This window comes from Rhea americana, unplaced genomic scaffold (assembly GCF_003343005.1).
Source record: "Rhea americana isolate MKP2758 unplaced genomic scaffold, rheAme1 scaffold_308, whole genome shotgun sequence".
Taxonomy (NCBI): Eukaryota; Metazoa; Chordata; class Aves; order Rheiformes; family Rheidae; genus Rhea; species Rhea americana.
Window position 1 is genome coordinate 264180 of NW_028186433.1, and position 21097 is coordinate 285276.

Here is a 21097-nt window from a genome sequence, read left to right on the forward strand (position 1 = left end):
GGACTAGAAAGCCCTGGAAGAACAGCCAGCCAGGCCAGGAGGTGCGCCAGCGCGGGGAGGAACACCCGGATTCACGTTCGTTAAACGATCTAGAAGACGATGCCGAGTCAGGCCCATCCCCAGCGCCTCCCACCCGAGCAGGGAAGTGCTCTGCGACGGGGAACACGGCTCGGAGCACGCCTGGGCGGGAGCGGGGTTTGCCCCCACCTGTAAGCTAGGGGAGGAAAGGCAGACAGCGATGCACAGTCACAGAGCCCGGGGTTACGCTTTACAAACACAACCCGAGCTTCCTAGAAGCGATGTGCTCGTCCCTCGCGGTCCCCGTCTCCTTAGAAGAGAGTGGCAGAGCGCGTCGCTGCAGGGAGAGGGAGTCTCCTCCCCGGTGGCTGTCACGCTCCACACACTGCTACTTTGTTCGGCGGCGAAGGAATCAACCCCCTTCTGTATCTAACATGGGCCTGTGAACTGGTATTTATAGCTCTCCACCACTGATCACTATTTACTCACTCAGCTCCCAGAGGCTACTGGTAGCTGGGAGAGGGGTGAGGAATTTCAACAGTCCTATCAAAACCAGTACAGGGATGTGTTAAAAAGAAGGGGAGGAACCCCAGCGTATGCCACATACAGGATGGGCTCCTGGGGGCAACAAGCTGAGACCCCGGAAAGGAGGGAGCAGCTGGCAGCTTTGGACTAAGGAGCTATTTTTTTTGCATCTGAAACTCACAAATCTTTAATTGTGCAGTGACAAACTCTAAGTGTGGTAAGGAAAGGAGAACTAACAGCTGCTCCTAAACCCCTGCCACATCTGCCCTGGATCAAGAGATCATCCTCTTCTTGATATTAAATATGCTGAAGTCTTCACACACCTAGAATTTGGCAGAGCAGGAGAGCTCAATCCAGCAAGCAGAGGTTTTTGACTGGACTGAAACCTCTTCCAAAAGCCAGACTAGAGCTAGTTATCGAGCTGCCTGAATAATCAAGTTGCTTCTCTTAACAGGAAGCAGAACATGCACAAGTCAGGTCACAGGACAGTTGCCCAGTTCTCCTCCCAGCAGTACCAAAGACTCCATGAAAGGCTGGTGTGAGCGACATGTCCTGAGCTGCTTCCTTCTCCATTTATAAAATGGGGAAAAAAATCTACTTCCCAGGAGACCTTGAAGCTAAAATAGGGTTTGCAAAGCAGTTTGGGGTGAAAGATATTAAAAAGAGCGCACAGACAGGGATACTAAGTCACATCTCCAGTCAAATTGACATCAAAATACCAAAACAGACAGAGGAATAAGTGGAGAATAAAAAGCCCATGCTAAATATTTTGTCCCAGTAATAAAACATTTACTAGAGCAAGCAGAAAGTAAATGCACAGCTGATAAAGAAAATATCACAATGTCACAAAAACCTGACACTTTCTGATACTTCTCTTGGTAGAAACAAGACAGAGGTGGGCGCTGGCATGTTTCAACAAGAGTTTTTCCTTACCTTTATGGCGCGCAAAAAAAAAAAAAAAAAAAAAAGTTAAAAAACGGATAATACACACAACGAGTTAAAAACAGTCAAGCAAGATTTTACAGTTTTAACTACATGTGTCCAATATGGGGCAATATTTCAGCTGTTCCACTTCAAATCAATCACTTTTCAGGTTCTCCCTACAGGCTTCTCAGCAGCAGGTCCCTTCATTTAGCTTCATTTCATAGGGCCTTCGATTGCTGTGGCAAATCTAAAGTTTTTTCCCTTTTTTGTTTTTAACTTGAAGAAAGCACTCAGCCCTCTCATAACAGAGGGCAAATAGGCACAGCAGAGAGATGTGTTCGCTATGCAGGCTCCAGCCAAGATGAACGTTATTAGGAGAGAAGAGGGTCTTTAGGAGAAAAAGCCATGTGGGCAATGGGATTGGTGTACTGACCACAAACAAGGCAGGGAGTCCATCCTACACTACACGTGGCGTTACGGTTAGCTGGGATGGAGAAGGATTGTTTGAACAGCTTCACAAAAGGAAAAAAAAAAAAACGGAAAGGAAAAAAAATCAACTTGCTCTATCCCACCTTCAGCAACGCAAATTGATATATTCTTAATTGAGTGGGGAGTAACCTGGAGACCAAATTATCTGGGGATGAGAGAATACACGGAAAGAATACGTTGGAGAAAAATTCACTGTACTGAACAAATTGCTGAAAGGTTAATGTTTAACAGGTGGGTCCTGAGCACCTCTAAATGGACAGGTTTTTAAATGCATACGCTGATTAAGAAAAGACAACTTTAAACTTCTATGGACAATAGTTTCTTAAAGTTCCAAGGATGTGAAACAAATAGCTTCTTTTTTTGTCAACAAGTTCAGTTTAAATCCAGCAGAGTCTCTTGAGCAGTTAATGTTGAAAAGCAGAACCCAGGGAGCTTTATAAAAATGATTTCTTTGACTAAGCATTGTGTGTACACATCATTAGAGTGAATCTGTCCACAGATGTACCGGCCCAGACTTCCACGGGGAGTTTGCATGGTTTCCTTCTCCCTCAGCTGCTCAATAACCAGTTACCAAAAAACCCAAGAAATCCTCTGGAAAATGACATCACTACCTGCAGGGATTCCAGGCTGTGAAGCACTAGCTTTTAACTGTCCCATCGGCTCTTCTTGCGTTTTGGAGGCTCAGGGACAGCAAAACCATCTGTCTTGTTGTCTCGGCTGTTGCCATCCTTCCTGTTCTCACCATTCCTGTTCTCGTTGTTCCTACCTTCACTGCTATTCCTGCTATCACCATTATTGCGATTGCCACTGCTTCCGTCAGGGGGGTGCCGGTTTTCACTGTGGCGATGGCTGTCCCCGTGTCGGTTGTCTCCATGGCGGTAACCATCAGTATGGCGACCACCTCCCTCTCCGTGGCGCTGAACATCATTGTAGCGCCCACCACCCTCTCCACGGCGCTGAGCATCGTTGTGGCGATTATTCCGGTTGTCGTTGTATCGTTCTCTGACACCACCACTGCTGCCACCGCCACCACCAATGTTGCTGCCACTACCGCCTCCAACACCACCACCGCCGCCACCTCCAACACCACCGCTGCCACCACCGCTGCCACCACCGCCTCCAACACCGGCAATGCCAGTGCTGCTGCAACCGATGCCTTCTCGACTGTTGGTGCCAGCATTTGTGCTGTTGAAGCCCTGTATTCCAACGCTTGGAAAGGTGGGAACGCTACTCAGATTCCCAGTGCTGGTGAAACCTGGAACGCCTTTTGCTGCTGCAGCGGCTGCAATGGGGCTGTCAGGATCTACAGCATTTTGCTGTGCTGAACTCGTCGGTACGGAATTTAAGCTCCCGGCGCTGGTCCAGCCACTAGCAACAGCAGCAGAGCTACCAGTCTTTTGATTGTTAAGGCTTGCAGCAACAAAGTGGCTTTTATACTGGGACTGCAGGAAATGGAGAAAGAAAAAAGACAGCATGTTTGCCTCTGTGCTGCACCATAAAACGCAGTCACCATGCATGCACAAGCCTGTCTTGAACTCTGGGGAGTCCCCAGGGAAAAGGATTCCTTAAAAAAGTCAGTCTTGGAGTGACTACATTCCTGTTGTGCTTATGAACAAAAAATTAACAACAGCTGTCTGCTACCAGACCATAAGAACAAAGGAGTTGTTTGGTCAATTTTTACACTCAAGTTACTCTGTTCCCTCTTTCTTCTGATTGCAATTACACTATTGCTGCTAAGTCAAGCCCAGGAGCAGAATCCAAAAGAAAAAAACAACAAACAGGCAGCAGAAAAAACAAGTCTGGCAAATTAAGTTTGTGCAAACTTGCTGAGTCCAGCCTGCACACTAATTCTTCCACTTTCGACTGCAATGCTGAGTGCTCCAAGTGACTGAGATATGGCCACAACTACCAACTCAGCTTCCCTGAAGTCAACAGAGTCTCCGCACGTTCAGGGGAGAAAAGAAAATTTGTCTCGAACAATGAGTAGTAAAAATTTTTAGTGTTATTTTCTTTCCTCTTAAGTTAGATCTTGGGGTACAAGTCAGACCAACCTGAAAAGCTGCTTTCATTGCTGTAAGTCTGTCTCCCATTGCCCCAGTGGATGGCTTGTATGCCTCATAGTTACTCATCACACTGCTGTTGTTTCCACGGTCCTAAGCAGAAAAACAAAGGGAAACTGGAGAGATTTATCCTACCTAGACACTCTTGACTTCAACCCTTCTCCAAACCTATTCCCACCCCGTGCTCTGGAGATGTGTTTACTATGGATCACAAACTTCTACAGAGCACTGAGCAGCAGGACAGTTTGCCCCGTGACTTTAAGGATAACAGGAAAGTAAAGGTGCAGTAAGTCCTACTGACTCACTAGTCAACATTAGTACCACATTTCCCAGCTCCCTACAGTGGCAGCAGAGGGAAAATGCAATCAGACGGTGATGTTCAGAGTTCACAGCCAAGATTAAGTGTCAACAAGGCTTCAGTTGTGACTTTTGAAAAGATGCCAAACACGGTGCGTTTTCAACATGTCTACAGCTAAATTCTGCCCTGTACACATCGACAGTGAGCTTTAAGACCCCTCCAAATTTTGCACTGACAGCCCATTTTGAGGAGAATCTCCAGTCTCTTCTGGATCATTCTGACCCTAAAAAGGCAGCTCTAGGCAACAGGATGACAATGAAGGACAAACAGCTTCACTGGAGATATTTCCGATACAAACTTTGAAAGAGTCTGTGTTATGAAAACCTTTGAAATCAGAAGCTAAACTCCAGTACTAAAAAAAAATTCCAAATTAAAAAATAAAATATGTCAATTCCAAGCTTAAACAGATTCATGCAAACAACTTCTTCAACATCTCTACTTACAGAACTTTCTGATCCCAGACCGGGACGTTCACGGTATCCTAAGCCACCACCCCCAATATTCAGCTTCTTGCCTTTTCCTCCTTTGAAGCGGGATTTCCGGAACCATGGGTTCTGTATAAAAGAAAAGAAAATGCTTCTCAACACAGGGGATAAAAAAGCTTGATAAACACATGCAGCTGAGAAAAGAAGGATTTTGAGTATTTCAGAAGAAAAATACATTGTTTCCCATTCTATAGCACATCCAGTTGCAAGGTGATGGGATGGGGCAGACTGCACTGTTCTGAAACTAAGCTATAGAGAGAGTCCTATTACATGGGTCTGAAGTTTTTCTTAAAAACACTTTTTATGAAAATTAATTTTATGTCCTAAACTCTCATCCGTGTTAAAGTTTTAGGAGTTTGCACTCTCACAAGCCCAGGGATGAATGCAATCTCTAACGCCATTCACTTGGGTGCTCTGCACTTGCTTGTACTTGGCTTTTATTGAGTTACTCCACTGCCCAACCGAAAACAAATGAGGTTCTACCAGCAAAATTTGCTACAACCACCAGTGTCCAAGAAGGGGAGAGCAGCCAGACCTTCTGTTACCAGGCTTTTAATAACGGTAGGCTATGCCTCCCTTTACGCCTTGTGGTTGGTCCAAGTCTGTAAAAGTCAGCCAAAACATTCAGCTTCTATGCTCTCCTTCAAGGGCAGCCTACGAAGCTGTGCCTTACATGTTCTCTGTCACTTCTGTAAATGTTGCTTACATACTTTAAAAATATTTACTTGTAACAGCTAATATCTGTGCTGCTGGGTGAAGAGCATGCTAATCCATCTCTGAATCTGGGAGACAATAAAAAACAAACAAACAAACAAACAACCTTACTCTCTTGCAGCTACACAGGCAGTATAAAACAAGAAATCAAAGAGCTGAGGAGAAGAGTAGCACAAGTACAATTGTTGCAGCTATCCATCATATCTATATATAGGAAGCCTGCCAGACAGCACTGCCAAGCAGGCACAATGGACAAGCAATAACTGTTTCACAGAGTGAATATCCCTGTAATTATTTTCTAGTTTAGCTTTTGTCTAAGCTACATTTCCCAGGTGCCTGTCATAAATGCACACAGATAATCTGATTATAATCAGATACTAGAACTGGAGTGCTCTGCTGGCTTCAGCCAGGATTATAGCTCCTGATTTCCTGGGCTGTCTCTGATCCTAAAATAGCTTGCCTATGGTGACCCAAAGTCTTCGCACCTTCCTGGATTCTTTCAAAGGCTATAAAAATATCAGAAAGCCTACTTAAAAGCACTGTACGTTGCCAAAAGTTTACTGCTAACATATGATGGAGTCAAAAAAGTCCCATAGCTCCTGATTTGCTCATTTTGCAAATCATGAAAGGAACCTTCCCCTTCTTAAGACATGATCCTTGTTTATACCTGCATTGCAAGATCCAACAGCTCTTTGGAAACATGTTGATTAGCTCCTTCCAAATTTCTGACAAGATCACCAGCAAAGTTACTATCTTTAGGAGTCAGCAGAGTGTAGGCTACTCCCTTCTCGCCTGCTCTGCCAGTACGACCAATTCTGTGGGTGTGCGTATCAATGTCCCGTGCCACATCGTAATTGATCACAGTCTTAATGGAGGGAATGTCCAACCCACGAGCTGTAGTACAGAGGAAGAGAATGATCACTGCGATTATCCTGAATGAACTCAAAGCAGTCCCATTCACTGTTACCGTTGAGTGTAGCAACATCTGTTCCAAAAGTAACATAAGCTATGCTGTTCCGCAAATCCACGGGACTGGAGACAGAAGAAATCACTTTAATTGACTGTTATCTCAAAGAGGACACAGAAGGCTTTAGTAAAGGACATTGCAATTTAGCCAAATATATATAGTACAAAAGCTGCTCTAGAGAAGGCTTCAGATGTGTCCAGTCCCTATTCATATAAGCATGCATAATGCATCAGCTGATTAGTAAACAGCAACTACTTCTTTAAGGGGAAGCTTATTTCCTTACTGTATACTGAAAAAATACATCTGTCACATTGTAGCAAACATCTCTATAAGACTTTAAATATTTAGAAGATTCCTTGCTAACACAGGATTCTTCTGAAAAACATCTGGAAAATATGGTCTGGCTTCTGTAGAAGCCAACTCCATTGTTTTCTCTTTATTTTCATTTACATGCATCAGGAAGGTCCATCTTACGTTCAAGGAAGCAAATTTTAAACAGCATTACTGTTTGTCTTAAGGGACTTTTAATCTAGGTTAATCTCATAAGACCTGCTCTTTGTGAAGAGAATACAGCAGAATTTCCCTTCCACTGATATATGCTAGAGTCTCTGCTGAGTTCTACAGCTTCTGTGAGCTATTTCTTAAGATCACATACCTGCCACATCAGTTGCTACCAGTATTGGGATTCCCTTTTTCTTAAATTCTGAGATGACTTTATTCCTCTCACTCTGATCCATGTCACCATGAAGCAGCCCTAGATTATGATCCTCCTGCTTGAGGTTATTGGCCAGCTCTTCTGCATTTGCCTTCTTGGTGACAAACAGGAGAACGCTCCCAGATGACGTGAACTCCACGAGGCGTCGAGTCAGCCAGCTCCATTTGCTAGGGCCAGAGGGGAAAATCTCCACAATTTGAGTAACATCTTCATTTGCCTAGGGGAAGAAATAAAGACAAGTAACAATGCAGAACAGAAAGTACGGTATAACAAACATGGATGGCAGAAGAAAAAACAGGAATTTAAACTAGGCATGGGGATAGAAAGGCTTATTAGAAAGACTGATAAATAGACAGCTGCAAGGGACTGAAATTTTCTGAAAAGAGTTTCAGTTATCTTCCTTTTGTCTAACCACTGACAACTTTGCCTCCACAGTGCACAAAAGGCAGGGGTTAGATAAGCTGCAAGGGACTGAAATTTTCTGAAACGAGTTTCAGTTATCTTCCTTTTGTCTAACCACTGACAACTTTGCCTCCACAGTGCACAAAAGGCAGGGGTTAGATAAGCTACTCTGATAATAGAGGCAAAGCATAGTCTTTGACATGATGCAGTTTAGCATTCTACTGATCTAAAGATGGGTACTTTCAATTTAGATGTTCTTGTGACAGACGCTATTAACATCTAAAACTGTGCAAGTGCATGGTCTGAGATGGAGAGGATGGTCATCAGTACAGGTTATTCATGTGGAGATCAGAGAAAGCACCCCACTGAGCTATGATGTGTCCACAGAGCCAGGAAGGGGAGAGGTATATACAGACTCCCTATGCACTCTGTACTGAAAGTAATAAAAGTGCAGTGGAGCAAACAGCACTACCTGGAAGTTCCTCTGAAAGATTTAATTTCTACACATTTCAACATTACTTATCCCAAGGATGATGTTCTCAGGAGTATAATAACTGAGATAAAAGAAACAAGAACAGGAACTCTGATTGCACTAGGAAAGCCACTTTTCTTACAGGCAAAAGTTTCCTAGAAAGAAGGGGCTTCAGTTAGCCATTCACTTCTTGTTGTTAAGGGATATCACACATTCCTATTTGAAAAAAACGGAGAGACCTGATTGAAAAAAAGAATGTTCTGAAGGCATCTTGTCAAACTTCTCAGCAGTTCTCATATTTTATGTGCAAAGCTTTTTCATAGCAAGTATACATCTGCCCACTTCACAGATTTATTACCAAATACCTAGTCTGCTATTAGTTTACCTGCTACTGTCAAGCAAGTATAGAATCAGCATTTCCACATAAACCAGCTGAAAAACATTACATCTTAGTTTCAGATTCTTCATGGCAAAAGCTGTGATTGTTTTTATTTATACTTTTGAGAAAGCACAAGAATATACTCACCTGACTCAGCCTAATAAAGAAGCAAATCTCTGTATTTAATGCTGCTTCATTCATTGATAAAAGCTCCCATCACTACAAGAATATCTGTTGCCAGAAAGCGTAATTGTTTTCTTTAAAATAAAACCTTACTGTTTTTTAAACACAAACTATTTACTCTTAAATATAAATCATGATTATTGCAGTTAGACATAAATTTCAGACAACAGAAACAGAATGGTTCATTTCTCTGACTATTTCAGAAGTAATGTGTAATTACCTCTCCAATATCTCCCTGCACAACTCGAATTGGGTCGATGAGAATATCGCGGGCCAATTTCTCAATCTTCTTACGAAAAGTGGCACTGAACAAGAGGGCTAAAAGAAAAGCAGTATGTGAATTCCTTGAAACAAATTTCCTTTCAGAAATGTGAAAACACTGCACAGGTCTTGTGAATAAGGACCTGTAGGACTGTACTAGGCATCAGTGATCTGTAGCTATAATCTAGTAATCTAATGAAAACAATCATTCATACCAACTACTAGAATAATGTGTACTTCTATGGCAGCTTAGATCACATAATCTCAAAGCATATGAATATTAATTCAGGTAATCATCTTCCCTCCAAGTCAAATCTGTGGAGGGATTAAACACTGATGAACAGTGTGGTTAAATGTCTATATTTCACACATGCTCCCTGCTAACAGCTCAAGCTCTTTCCCAGAATCTTAGCTGGTAGCCCACCACATAGTTTCCTTTGACTCTACTAAATTTATTTTGAAACATGCTTATACTTACTCTGTCTGTCAGGACGTACATGGCTTGCAATTGACCTGACCTGATATTCTGCGAAAGGAGAGGAAAAATGTTCTGATCAATATTGTATGCTCATTATTTAGTAGAATAATTCAAAAGGTAACTTCAGCCCTGTATTTAACATATAACCATAAAAATCAATGAGCACTTCTCATTCAGTACTTAATTTTATTGAGGCTTCCAAGTGCTCTTTGCTGCACAATGCAGGTCTTTTTCTGCAAAAAAAGTTCCTTTAGCAAAGGTGCAAGATGAATCTGCACATATGCTGTATGTCTTACAAGCATCTCCCTCTCCCAGGAGTATTCTAGTACTGTCAGATCTTTGCTATTTGCATGATTCTTTGGTGACCATCTAGACACATGTTCAAGACCATATAGATCTGAACTAATCAATCATGTTCTAATAAAGCAGAAAATTCTTCTCATATCACTAGCTCACACACACAGAATCAAAGCACAGAAGTGATCTTCCAAAGTTGTTCAGCAATTTCAAGGTAAAAATCTGGATAATTGGACTTCGCTCATCAGCTGGAGTTTGCTGATCTCTTTATACCATCGGATAGTAAACCATGGAGTTGAAACATGAGTTCGGTCGACAGAATAATTCCTTAATGTATTTTACATCAGTAAGTACAACAAAGAATTCTTAGGCAGTCATATTAAGCTGGGAACTAGACACCACTGCTTTCCAAAACAGCAACCTTTGTTCAGTACCTACCAAAACCCATATCAAACATTCTGTCTGCTTCATCAAACACAAGGTAAGTGACTCTCTGAAGGTTCGTAGCTTTCTTTTTCACATGATCGATCAAACGACCCTATGGGAAAAAAAAAAAAAAAAAGGGCATCAAACCCCCCAAATCAAGTTCATCACATTCTGGAACTTTCCTTCACAAATTTAAGGCTCGTTATTGAAAAGCTTTGTTTCTGCGTACAACTGACACTGATTCAAACAAGTCTTGTTTGCTATTGCTTCTTCTACTTGAGCGAAGAATAATTCAACATATTTGTCTTCTGTATTTTATAATCTGGGAATATTGTGGATTTGAGTGATCAGAGAATAAATTCTTCAACATCAAAAGGACTAAAAATCTGTCTCAGCTTCAGTTAAACAACAACAAAAACTGTTCTGTGTGCGTAGAGATACTTACTGGTGTGCAGACAACTATCTCTGCCCCCTCCTGGAGGGCTTTCGCTTGCTCCCACATGCTTCCTCCTCCATACACAGCTACAGAGCGCAGATTATATGCTTTACCAAAGCGCTTACATTCAGAATGGATCTGAGAATTTAAAGAAAGCACATCAGAGTTCACATTAGAATCTCAGCTCCCCAAATCCACTTTTCAGGTAATAACTTAATGAAACAATTTAGAAATCTTCAGGCTTGAATGCTTCAATACTTGTGGATAATTTCCATTAATTTATTGGAGAAATAAATTTATGCATCCAACTGCAATTTAACCTACAGGTTCTATCATTTTATAAATATAATGGCTGGCAATGCATCCACTATATGCTCAATAGTTAGGAATAATATGGGAGTATTGTGAAAAATTAACGGACATTTAAAATTTGTCATGATCCTTAGATAAAAAGGAGTACCTGTTGGCAAAGCTCTCTGGTCGGGCACACGATCACAGCAATCGGACCATCCCCTGGTTCAAGCTCCTTTTGATCCATGATGTGAATCAACATTGGCCAGATGAAGGCTGCTGTTTTTCCACTTCCAGTCTTAGCTATTCCAATCATATCTCTGCCACTCAGTGCAACTGGAACACCCTAAAAATTAAAAGGGATTCTAAACTCCTGCTATGCCTAACTTAAGATATTATTGTGTTAGATACTACATGAATACTCAGATAGAAAGGAAAGTACATTACAGGAGACCCACAGCAGTATGTGTGGATGCTTATACAGTTTTATTGTCAAGTTCAGACCTGAATTGGTTTGTTTTAAGGGCTGGAAGCAACTAGTATATTTTGATTGCTGGTGTCCTATATGAAATCAGTGTTTGGACATAATACAACTTCCTAAGGATATATTTATACAGCTACAAATGCATCCTGTCTGGTTGCAAGAATGATGAAAGCAAATTCTCTGAGCCTATCCTTTCTGTACCAATACTGAGTGATGAAGTTCTCAGTTCATCCCCATTGCTGCTACCCAGCTCCTTTCAACCACAAGTATTTACAAATAGTACAGACTAAGGTCCCAATATATATTCCTTGGATACAGCATCATGTTGTTTTTGTGTTTCAAGAAAAGCACCCCAAGTGCTGCGGCTTTATTAACACTTTACTGATGGCCTAAATTACTTACAGTGCTCAACCTACATACACAGTAGAATCCCTTTCATTTGTATAGCTATTCAAGGCATGACCAGCTCCTAGCACATGTATTCCTACTAACAAAAGTAGTTAAGCAAGTCTTGCAGTTACAATGCACTCAAATACAAGCTGTTTAAATGCATAAAGCTGTCTATGTATTGTCTCTTCATTCAACTACTGCAATGCTTACTTTTAATATAACTTCTAAATTATATATATATATATATATATGCTTTCATACATTTCTATAAGGAGAGTGTCATTTGCATGTTCTTCAGTCTTCACTAAGTGGGACAACTGAAGAAGAGAATAAGCTGTCACTTAAGAAAAAGAGTGGGTAAACTTCTATTTTGAAATATCAAAACTACTTTCCCAGTTAAATATGAATGATTCTTCTCCATGCTTGCTTTTTATAGGAAACCAGAATTGCATACATCCTGATATGTACTAGGGAACTTTGCATGTTTTCCATTAGTTGTGTTTAGATGTTAGAGAAGTAACAAAACTCACCTGACATTGTATAGGAGTGGGCTGGGTATACTCAGATTTCCTAATTTGATGCATAAGTTGCTCATCAAACCCAAAATGAGCAAAACTACTGCCAGGTCTTGGAGGAGCAGCACCAGAGACCTAGAAAGAGATGTATCTTTGCTCAAAAAAAAGTAAGAGAAGAACAAAGAGGAATCTACACAAAAATGAACAAAGCACATCTCCGTCTCAGAAAACGGCCTTTTATTTTCTGAATAGTTATACTGAGTGAAAATTCAAGATGAATTGTGTAAAAATGGAGATAAACTGCCAGTCAACATAACATATTAAAAATCATATCTACTTCCTTGTACAACTGGTCTCTTTCCTTGGCAGGTAATTCCCTCCATAGAAGTTGGCTACGCTAACATGTCACTGATTGCAAAGAACTGATTCCTGCATATAGTATTTCCAGTTTCAGTTTTCAGCTCTTCAGTCTTTAGTCCAAGTACAACCATGCAACAGGAGATCTTGAGCACCTACTTTGAGAAGTCCAGAGAAGACTTTAAAGAAAAGCTGAGGGAAATTAAGCTCTTTTAAATCAAGTTCACTGAAGGTGTGAGAGGCTTGGTATTGAAAACTTGGGAGTTCCTGACAAAATCTTCACTGAAACTACTAAGGAAGTTCAAAAGAACGAGAGTAAATGATCCTAGGAGCAGGGTTTTGCCATCTAAGGAGGGCCAGCTTACCCGGAGATTTAGCTTATGACGTAACTCTACCACTTGCTGTGGGGTGAGACTGGTGATCTCTTCATGCTCATCATAGAAATTTTTCTCAAATGGTGGGTATTCAATCTGCAAGGGTAATTACTCAGTTAGTCCAGAAGTCAGGATTCTCTCTCTGTGTACTTGTTCTTTTGAGGTAAAAGAACCTTTTCAGAAAGTTATTAATTGTCTTAAGAACATTTATTTAATATAAAGTCATTTTAAGGATCTTCAGTATGACTCAAGCGACATAGCAGTGACATACTAGCTGCTGACACTGATGCACAGGGACAGAAGTATATTTCAATTTAGTTCTTAGCTTCTTCCTAACAACAGCTTTCTACAATCCCTCAAACTAAACCAAAATAGAATAAACTTTTTTCCTACCTCCGAATGGTCAATAGGTGGAAGAGGATCAATGATTTTTTTGGACGGTGCAATTGGATTCCCATCGCTGTCATACTCAAGGTTATCCTCTTCCTCTTCTTGTACCACACCAGCAGTGGGGTTTTCAGCCATGTAGCGAAAATAAGCTTCCTGCAGCAAAACATATCACTAAAATCACATACAATAGCATGGAAAAATACTACTACACTTATTTAATTGAGATATACACTAGATGGCTGTTTGCATTAACACCTACCATTGAGAAACAAAATGTTCACTAAACTGTTGCTATTTATTAGAAGAAGCAGTTCAAGTCCAGAAGAAGGACAATAAGAAGAAACAAAGAAAGCAACTACAACATTCAGTTAAGACCACAAAACGCTTAAAAAAAAAACCACACACACGCGCACACACACACAAAAACCAAACCTTTTCTCTTTTTCTCTCAAAGGTCTGCTTAAGAACTCTTATACCAAGACTTACTATGCTTTAACAATAAAAGAATCTATTCATATTTCCACGCAAAGTACAAATACTGCAGGTTTTTAAACAGAGAACACTTACTAAATGAATCATGTTTACTTTTTTTGTACAAACTATGCCAAAGGTAGTATTCTTCACCTCCCCTAACTACACCCTAGGAGATAAAATATTATTGTTCACTGAAATAGTTGACAGAAAATGGGAAAAACTATTTCAGAAGAGTCCTTCAGCACAAGCCCAAATTAGAGGTCACTGGTACCACTGTCACATGCTGCCCTTACAGATCACAAATATGCACATGCCACGCAGAATCCCATTTAGGTCTCACTGGCAGTCTGCACACCAAGACATTCTCATGGAAAAACACCACTTTCACTTGACCTTTAAACAAAGATTTAAGATCACATTTTTAAAGCAAGGTTCAGTTATGAAGCAATGTGTATACTCATCTGGCTTTTTCATTCACATGGCCAATTAATCACTTAGTCACACAGATACGCTCACAATATGCCTGAATAACAGCTTGGGCAAGTGTAAGACAGCTCTGTGGAAAGTTTAGCATGGCTATCCTCACCAAATCAGAAGCAAAGGCCAAAAGGCCAGAAAACTCTTCTCAGCTCTGCATTACTGCAAGTAACACCATAGATGCTAATTACAACTTAGTAGAAAGGTACATTTTGAAATTAAATCTTTCCTCTTTCCTTGCAATTTGCATTAGGGTGACGCCTACAGTCTTCAATCAGAACCGAACCTTCCCTGAACATAAAGAGCAAAAAACCTGATTCCTGCCTTAACAGACATGAAATTTCACTGCAAACAGTCTCCATAGTTTAACAGCCTCTCACTGGTGCTCCACGTTAGTTGATTCTGTTAATTTTAAATTTAATGAGAGCCTCAGACACTGAAAAAAACTGTTTAAGAACTTGAAAGTCAAACTGACTGAAAAATCTTCTCAAAGGGAGTGAAAAAGAATGAACTTGTCTCCTAGTATTCTTCCTTTTTTAGTGAAGCACCTAGAAGGGTGGAGACAAAAGGATAAACACTAGAGCTTCCTGCTGAATTGTCCAGGGTATTGCACATGATACTGGAGTTTTGTTTGTACCTAGTGGTCACCTATTTGACGAGGGAAGATATAAAAAAAAAAAAAAAACAACAAAAAAAGAAGATAGAAAGACTGCATAGGAACTCACTTGGTCATCTTCCTCTTCAATGTCATCTCGAATACCCCTGGAAAAACAAGCGGAGAAAAAAACTTCCCTGCAAGTGTTCCACATACGCAGCTCCATACTTTCATTTGATTAGTGCTGAGCTCCATATTTTGTGGAAGACACAACACTAACAACTCAGTAACATTTATAATCCCAACCCATGGAGTTTTCATATTTGGTGCAACCAAAACAATGACCCTGCAAAGACTTCATTTTACTTCTATTAATGAGACTGAAAGATTAGGATTCCGTCTTCCCCGTAGAAGCCACATCAAAGATCATCCTGGTCTAAGCTCTCGGTGCTACCAGAAGTCCCATAAGTGAAGAGGAATATGAGCCAGGAAGTGCAAATCCAGTTCAGAACTTCCCCAGGTGGTGATTTGGATCCGGTGTTCTGTTTCAGGACCACGTATAATCTGATCAACCCCATGCAACGCAAGTTCTACCAATGTATCTGACATTCATCTCAAGAATCAACAGCACAATTCTTTTCCCTAGTCTAAACAGATAGGCAAGCTGCATGGATGTACACTGTGTAAACTCTGAATTTAGTATCCCAATTGCTACACACTACACAATATATTGGCTTTACAGGGGATATCTTAAAACCTAGTCCAAGTTTGCAAGACTCTCCAGCATCTCCAGTACTACAAACACAGCAGCAACTGGTTATTTCGCTCAAATAAATGCAGTTTTGAACCAAACTTTCTTGATCACTGCAAGGATAGGGAAAGAGGGGAAACTTTATCTAGGCTGATCTGGCAAACTGCCAGATCTACTAATACAATGTGCTGCTACACAAGTGCAGCTAACATCTGATCTGTGTGCCCTAAGACTGCTGAGGAAAGAACTCTGGTGTAAGATAGAACAAGTGTGTCTACATTTTACTGTAAGATGCCTCCACAGATTCTTTCCGCCTATCATCTGATTTTTATTTACCCATGGGGGATATCATGCACTGGTCAATGATGTTTACTAAATACATATTAGGTTATCTACAGAAAGATGAATATCAACAAAATGCATTGAAATTCTTTAAGCACCATACAATAGACAGGCAGACATGTGAATTACAGAAGAGAACTTACTTTACATTCTTCTTTTCCTTGTCTTTATCTTCAAGTCTCTTCATGTCTCGAGCAGCTTGATCCTAATAGCACACAAAATTGTGATTCGTTAAATAAGACAATAAAATGTGGAAAGGAAAAAAATGTTTCTGTATAAAATTATACAACTGTAGATTAAAACTGCAAAGCCGAATAAAATTCTCCTCCCCTCTTTTGGATTTACAGTGTTGTAATGAGAATCAAATCAATTACAACTAGACCATCACACCAGAGACAATACTTTTTGTACTAAATTTCCTCTTGTTACGCATCCTATTATACTAAACAAATGGTGCTACCAATTTGTTTTATTGTCTTGACATGCTCAAGACACTTAAATAAACAAACAATAAACCAAAAAAACTCCAAATCAAACCAAAAACCTTGATAATATACCTTTGAGTTCTAATTAATGCAGTATCTTACATAAAAAGCAAATGGTAAGTGACATTCTGAACAAAGGCTGCTAAAACCATGAGTAGCATTGCTGCTCCTGACTAGAGAGACGTAGAGCAACAAAAGTTAATAAACATTTCACAAGCTGCGTCTTGCCTCCACTTCAGCCATGAATGCCTCCAGAGGATCATCATCACTGTCAGAGTCTGCCGATTTGGAATGAAACTGCTGGCGAGTAGGGGAATTCTCTGCGGGAATGTATGGCAGTTCGACATTGCTAGAATCTTCCTCTTCATCCTCAAAGTATCTGAAAAGAAAGAGAAATAATCAGTGGTCCAGTCAGCATACTGCCTATAGCACTGTGCTGCCTTTCACAGCCTGAGTAGCCACTGATTCAAGCTTCCCACACAGAGGTGGATAATAAAAGTTAACAAGGACAGAAGATATTCCATTAAAAGACCCAGAGATTTTTCACAATTATTCATGTTGTACGCTAAAAGCTGTGGTAAGGCAAGTAAATGTGATGAAATCAACCCTCTTCTTGAAAGGCTCTCCCAGGTTGGTGAATATAGGATGTTTTTCAGACTTCCCTCTTATTCAATGCATTAATGCAGCCAATAGAAAGGTTAAGAAAAGAAATGTGAGTCTGGACATTTCAATGTGTGAAAGATACCTACATTTATCCTTCAGTTCTGAATGTATCACCTCAGACAAGGTCTTGTGCAGACAAGAGGATGAACAGGATTGAGCTGGCTGAGGCTCAGTGCAGAGATGTTCTTAGGGAGGGAAAGGCCAGAGGAAGAGAGCTCTCCATAGACTGCTGTGACATCTTACAGTCTTTTAAATATATTTAAAGGCAAAGAAGTATTACTATTTTCATTCTACAGATAATGGTCTGAGATCTGGAGAAAGAGTCAGTAACTGGCCTGTGACCACACCAAAAGTTTGCTGCAGAGCAGAGGTGGGAATAAGATCTCTCCTGTCCCACGCCAGTGGGCCAAGTACTAGAGATTTATTTTTTTTTGGATGACAAACACCATCAAAGTCTTCGTCTGAGGGAATATATTTGCTAGAGGCTACAAAAGGCTGAAATTACACAGCGACCTTAGATCTCTTACTGAAGAGTTAACTCAACTTTTTACCACCTCTCTCTGATTAAGATTCATGACCTGTTTTGGATGTGAACCCATCATCTCCAGTACCTCAGCACCTCCAGACCACATACTACAAGGTATTATACACTGAGCTAACCTTAAAATCAATCAGTAAGTACAGTTAGTGAAAAACAGTAAAACAAAGCATTTGACAGGCCAAATTACGTGACAGTAGGGCCCTGGGTTCTGAACTAGCATCCCCAAGCAGGATTTAAATAAGTTGGTTTTGGCGTATTTATCAGCTAGTGGCACGATAAGTTATATTTAGCTTAGTTGGTTAGTGCATGGTGCTAATAATGCCAAGGCTGTGGGTCTGATCCCCATATGGGCCACTCGTTTGAGTGTTGGACTAGATGATCTCCAGAGGTCCCTTCCAACCTTACCAATTCTATGATTCTATGATGTACAAAGCCCTAAACAACCTGCATTTGACTGCCCAGACTGGCTCCTCCTCAATTCTAAAAGATCACTGGACGTTTTCTGAAAAAGGTCCAACACATCAGAACCTGCTTACTCCAACTTTGATACAACTCCGAGAGGGCATCATTCTCAATACGCAGTAAGTCAAGCATCTGACAGTCAGAGACAGGTGACTAGTTTACTTTTTCTTGGTATGACTGCTGTAAAGCCACTAGGATTCTGTTACACCGCGATGCAGCATTATCTATCCTTGAACAGGCTTTTCTAAATAAACAAACCTCACGAATGTGATGGATACTTTCCCTGACTTTGAAAACTATGAAACACTTGAATCTAGAACTGGAGAAACACAAGAAATAACACTACTTACGCATTCTCTTCATCAAAATTTGCTCGCTTTGACCCAATTTTATAGAAAGAAGGCAGCTGTGGAGGTCCTGATTTTGCAAATGCAGCAGAAGAACCAGCTGTTCCAAAAGCACTGTGAGACTGTTGAGAGAGCTTAGGTTCCTCTTTCTTTCCAGGTGTTATGGCAAATCCACCGAAACCAAAGCCTCTTTTAGTACCAGGTCCACCTTTATTCCAATTCATGATGCCCCCAATCTACCTGTTAAAATCAGAACATACGAATTAATGCCCTTTCTGCTTCAGGCAGTTGAATGCTAATATCATGATCTTTTTTTGAAAGGGATTTCTTCACTCATGATAAGGAGGCCTAGTAAAGTGTGACTACAACATGGTTTGACCTGTTTCCCAAAACAGGATTTGGGCTTTGATCTTTTCTTGTAAATATGAACATATCGCCCCAAAAAACCCTCACTGAAAAAAACAGGTTGTCTTCTAAAAAGGATCCTATCCCTCACAGACTGTTTAGACATATTTAAGATGCTGTCTGCCTTGCTCGCTTTGCAAGCTAAGACAAATAAACCCAACACCAGAACTCTGAACAGCAAGAGGAAGGAGAGATGTAAAGTAAACTCAGCAAATATTTTGCATGTCCATACAGTACCATCCTTGACTGTCTCACGGCTTTGCAAATAGCACATTACTGCAATCCACAACTGTAGAGAAATGAGAAAAAAAGGAGCACACAGCATAGTACATTATTATGAGACAAGGCACACTTCTGCCAAAAAAAAGCCAACTTCCTTTTCTTAAGCAAGCATCTTTAGGCATGTGTCCTCTAGCCTAAATTTTTGAAACCACGTCTTAAAAGTCTCCCCAAAACTCAGTTTTCTAAGTTAGGAAAAGGTTGAGCTCATATATTAAGATTTACACCTTCTGTTCCACACAATTTAATACTTCATCTGCATGGTCAAGTCATACCCTTAAGGCAGCCAAAAAAAGAGCATGACACCCAGCGCTTTCAAGTGCATTAAATAAGATGGCCTGAAGGCTACAAGTCTTATTAAAATCTCGCATTCAGTGAGAATCCTCCAATAAGATCAGAATTCATTGGTAGAGAAACAACTTGAAAAAAACATCTGAGAGCAAATACTGCTACTGCTCCTTATGCAGAGCATTTACCAGCTTGCAACCTGCTCAGTAAATCTGAGGTCTAGACCACAGACCTCACTAGGGGATTTGGGGAAAACTCTGCTTTCAGTGCACCATGGTAGAAGTTGACTCCAATATCCTGCTCTCCCACTTTTAAGACACACCCTGCAGCCTTCACACCTGCAGATGTGTGACATAAGAAGTCAAAAAGTACAATAAAATGGATGAAATATGAGTCTGCTGCTGACATCGCACTTAGCATTTTTTTTTCAAAAGAGATTAAATCTGATTTTAAAGATTCTTCCTCACTGTACTTACCAAGATTTTTTTCCCTCCCACCACCCCAGAAATAATTATAATAAAAAAATTTCATCTCCCATACGTCCTATAAAATCTATCTTGTTTGCCCACGGAGCCCACTAGTGAGCCTACACGGAAAAGGTTCCTACACGTCAGTGGAGAAACGCGGAATAAAGCTGCACACGGCAGGAGCTTTGCCTCCCTGCTAACGTCGTTCCGAAAAAGAAAACGCCGGGGCTTGTGTCCTTTCTACGGACCCTTCTGCCTTTGGGAACGGCGCCTGACGGCTTCCGTTTGGGGCAATTTGCTGGAAAGGAGGAGTTACCTCCCGCCCCAGCGAGATCCCTCCTCCCCGGGCACGGGAGGGAAAACCGCGCAGCCCCGGTGCTGCGGGAGCCTCGGAAACGGGGCGCTGCGCCCTGGAGAGCCCCCGGGGGGGAGGCGGAGGGCCGCAGCCCGCCCTGCCCGCGCAGCGCTCTGCTGGCGCACCGAGGCCGCACGCGCAGTCCCGCCGGGAGCGGGGGCCCTTCCCCGCCGCGGGGCCCCGGCGCAGAGGCGGGGCCTTTGTCCGGGCCGGGCCGAGGCTGCCCAGACCCACGCTAGGCCGCGGCGCCGCCGGCCCCCGCCCGCGGGCGGCGCCGCTCGCCGCCGGGGGAGGAGCCGCCCCGCCTCGCGCCCCTCACTCACCCCTCAGGCCTCGCAACCGCCGGCCGCCGCTTCCCCGGTTACCGGGGCGGGGGGTGGAGACACGACGTACGTACGTACGTGCGTGCTGCGTGCGTGCGTGGCGTGCTGAGGTCACGGCACCCTGTGGCGCATGCGTGCTGGCGGCGATGAAGCCGCGGGAGAAGGGTGGCCGGGTCGGCGGGGCCGGCACCGCGCCTTCCGCGCTGGGCAGGGGGCGAAGGCTGCCGGGGCCTGGCTGGGCTCGGCGCGGGGAGGGAGCCGTGCCGTGCCGTGCCGTCTGCCCACGCAGCCCCCATGTACACACACGCATCGCCCCTTCTGCCCGCAGCGCGGGCCGGCTCTCCGGCGCCCCCAGCGCGCATGCGCCGGGGGCCTGCCCTCCGACGCCCCAGCGCGCATGCGTGGCGCTACGCAAAGCACGTAGGCTGCGCCGCTTGCGGCGGCGGCGGGCGC

General features: G+C 42.2%; 1 protein-coding gene across 2 annotated transcripts; it reads right to left on the reverse strand.

Annotated features, from left to right (window-relative positions):
• Positions 1-1310: 1310 nt before the first annotated feature.
• On the reverse strand, positions 1311-20987 carry DDX42 (DEAD-box helicase 42). Of its 2 annotated transcripts, XM_085309931.1 has the most exons (18): positions 20645-20987; positions 18531-18767; positions 16743-16893; positions 16173-16234; positions 15067-15103; positions 13394-13543; positions 12992-13096; positions 12285-12404; positions 11050-11226; positions 10599-10727; positions 10166-10265; positions 9431-9478; positions 8912-9009; positions 7196-7472; positions 6241-6467; positions 4818-4928; positions 4008-4109; positions 1311-3398 (listed from the first exon to the last, which is right to left on the reverse strand). In XM_085309931.1, exons 2-18 carry the CDS (start codon positions 18749-18751, stop codon positions 2601-2603), a joined length of 2913 nt encoding a protein of 970 aa, XP_085166057.1. In that variant the 5' UTR covers positions 18752-18767; positions 20645-20987; the 3' UTR covers positions 1311-2600. The 2 variants fall into 2 exon arrangements, with proteins under 2 accessions (XP_085166057.1, XP_085166058.1); XM_085309932.1 differs by lacking the exons at positions 15067-15103; positions 18531-18767; positions 20645-20987 and having other exon boundaries at positions 16743-16759.
• Between the last annotated feature and the right edge of the window lie 110 nt (positions 20988-21097).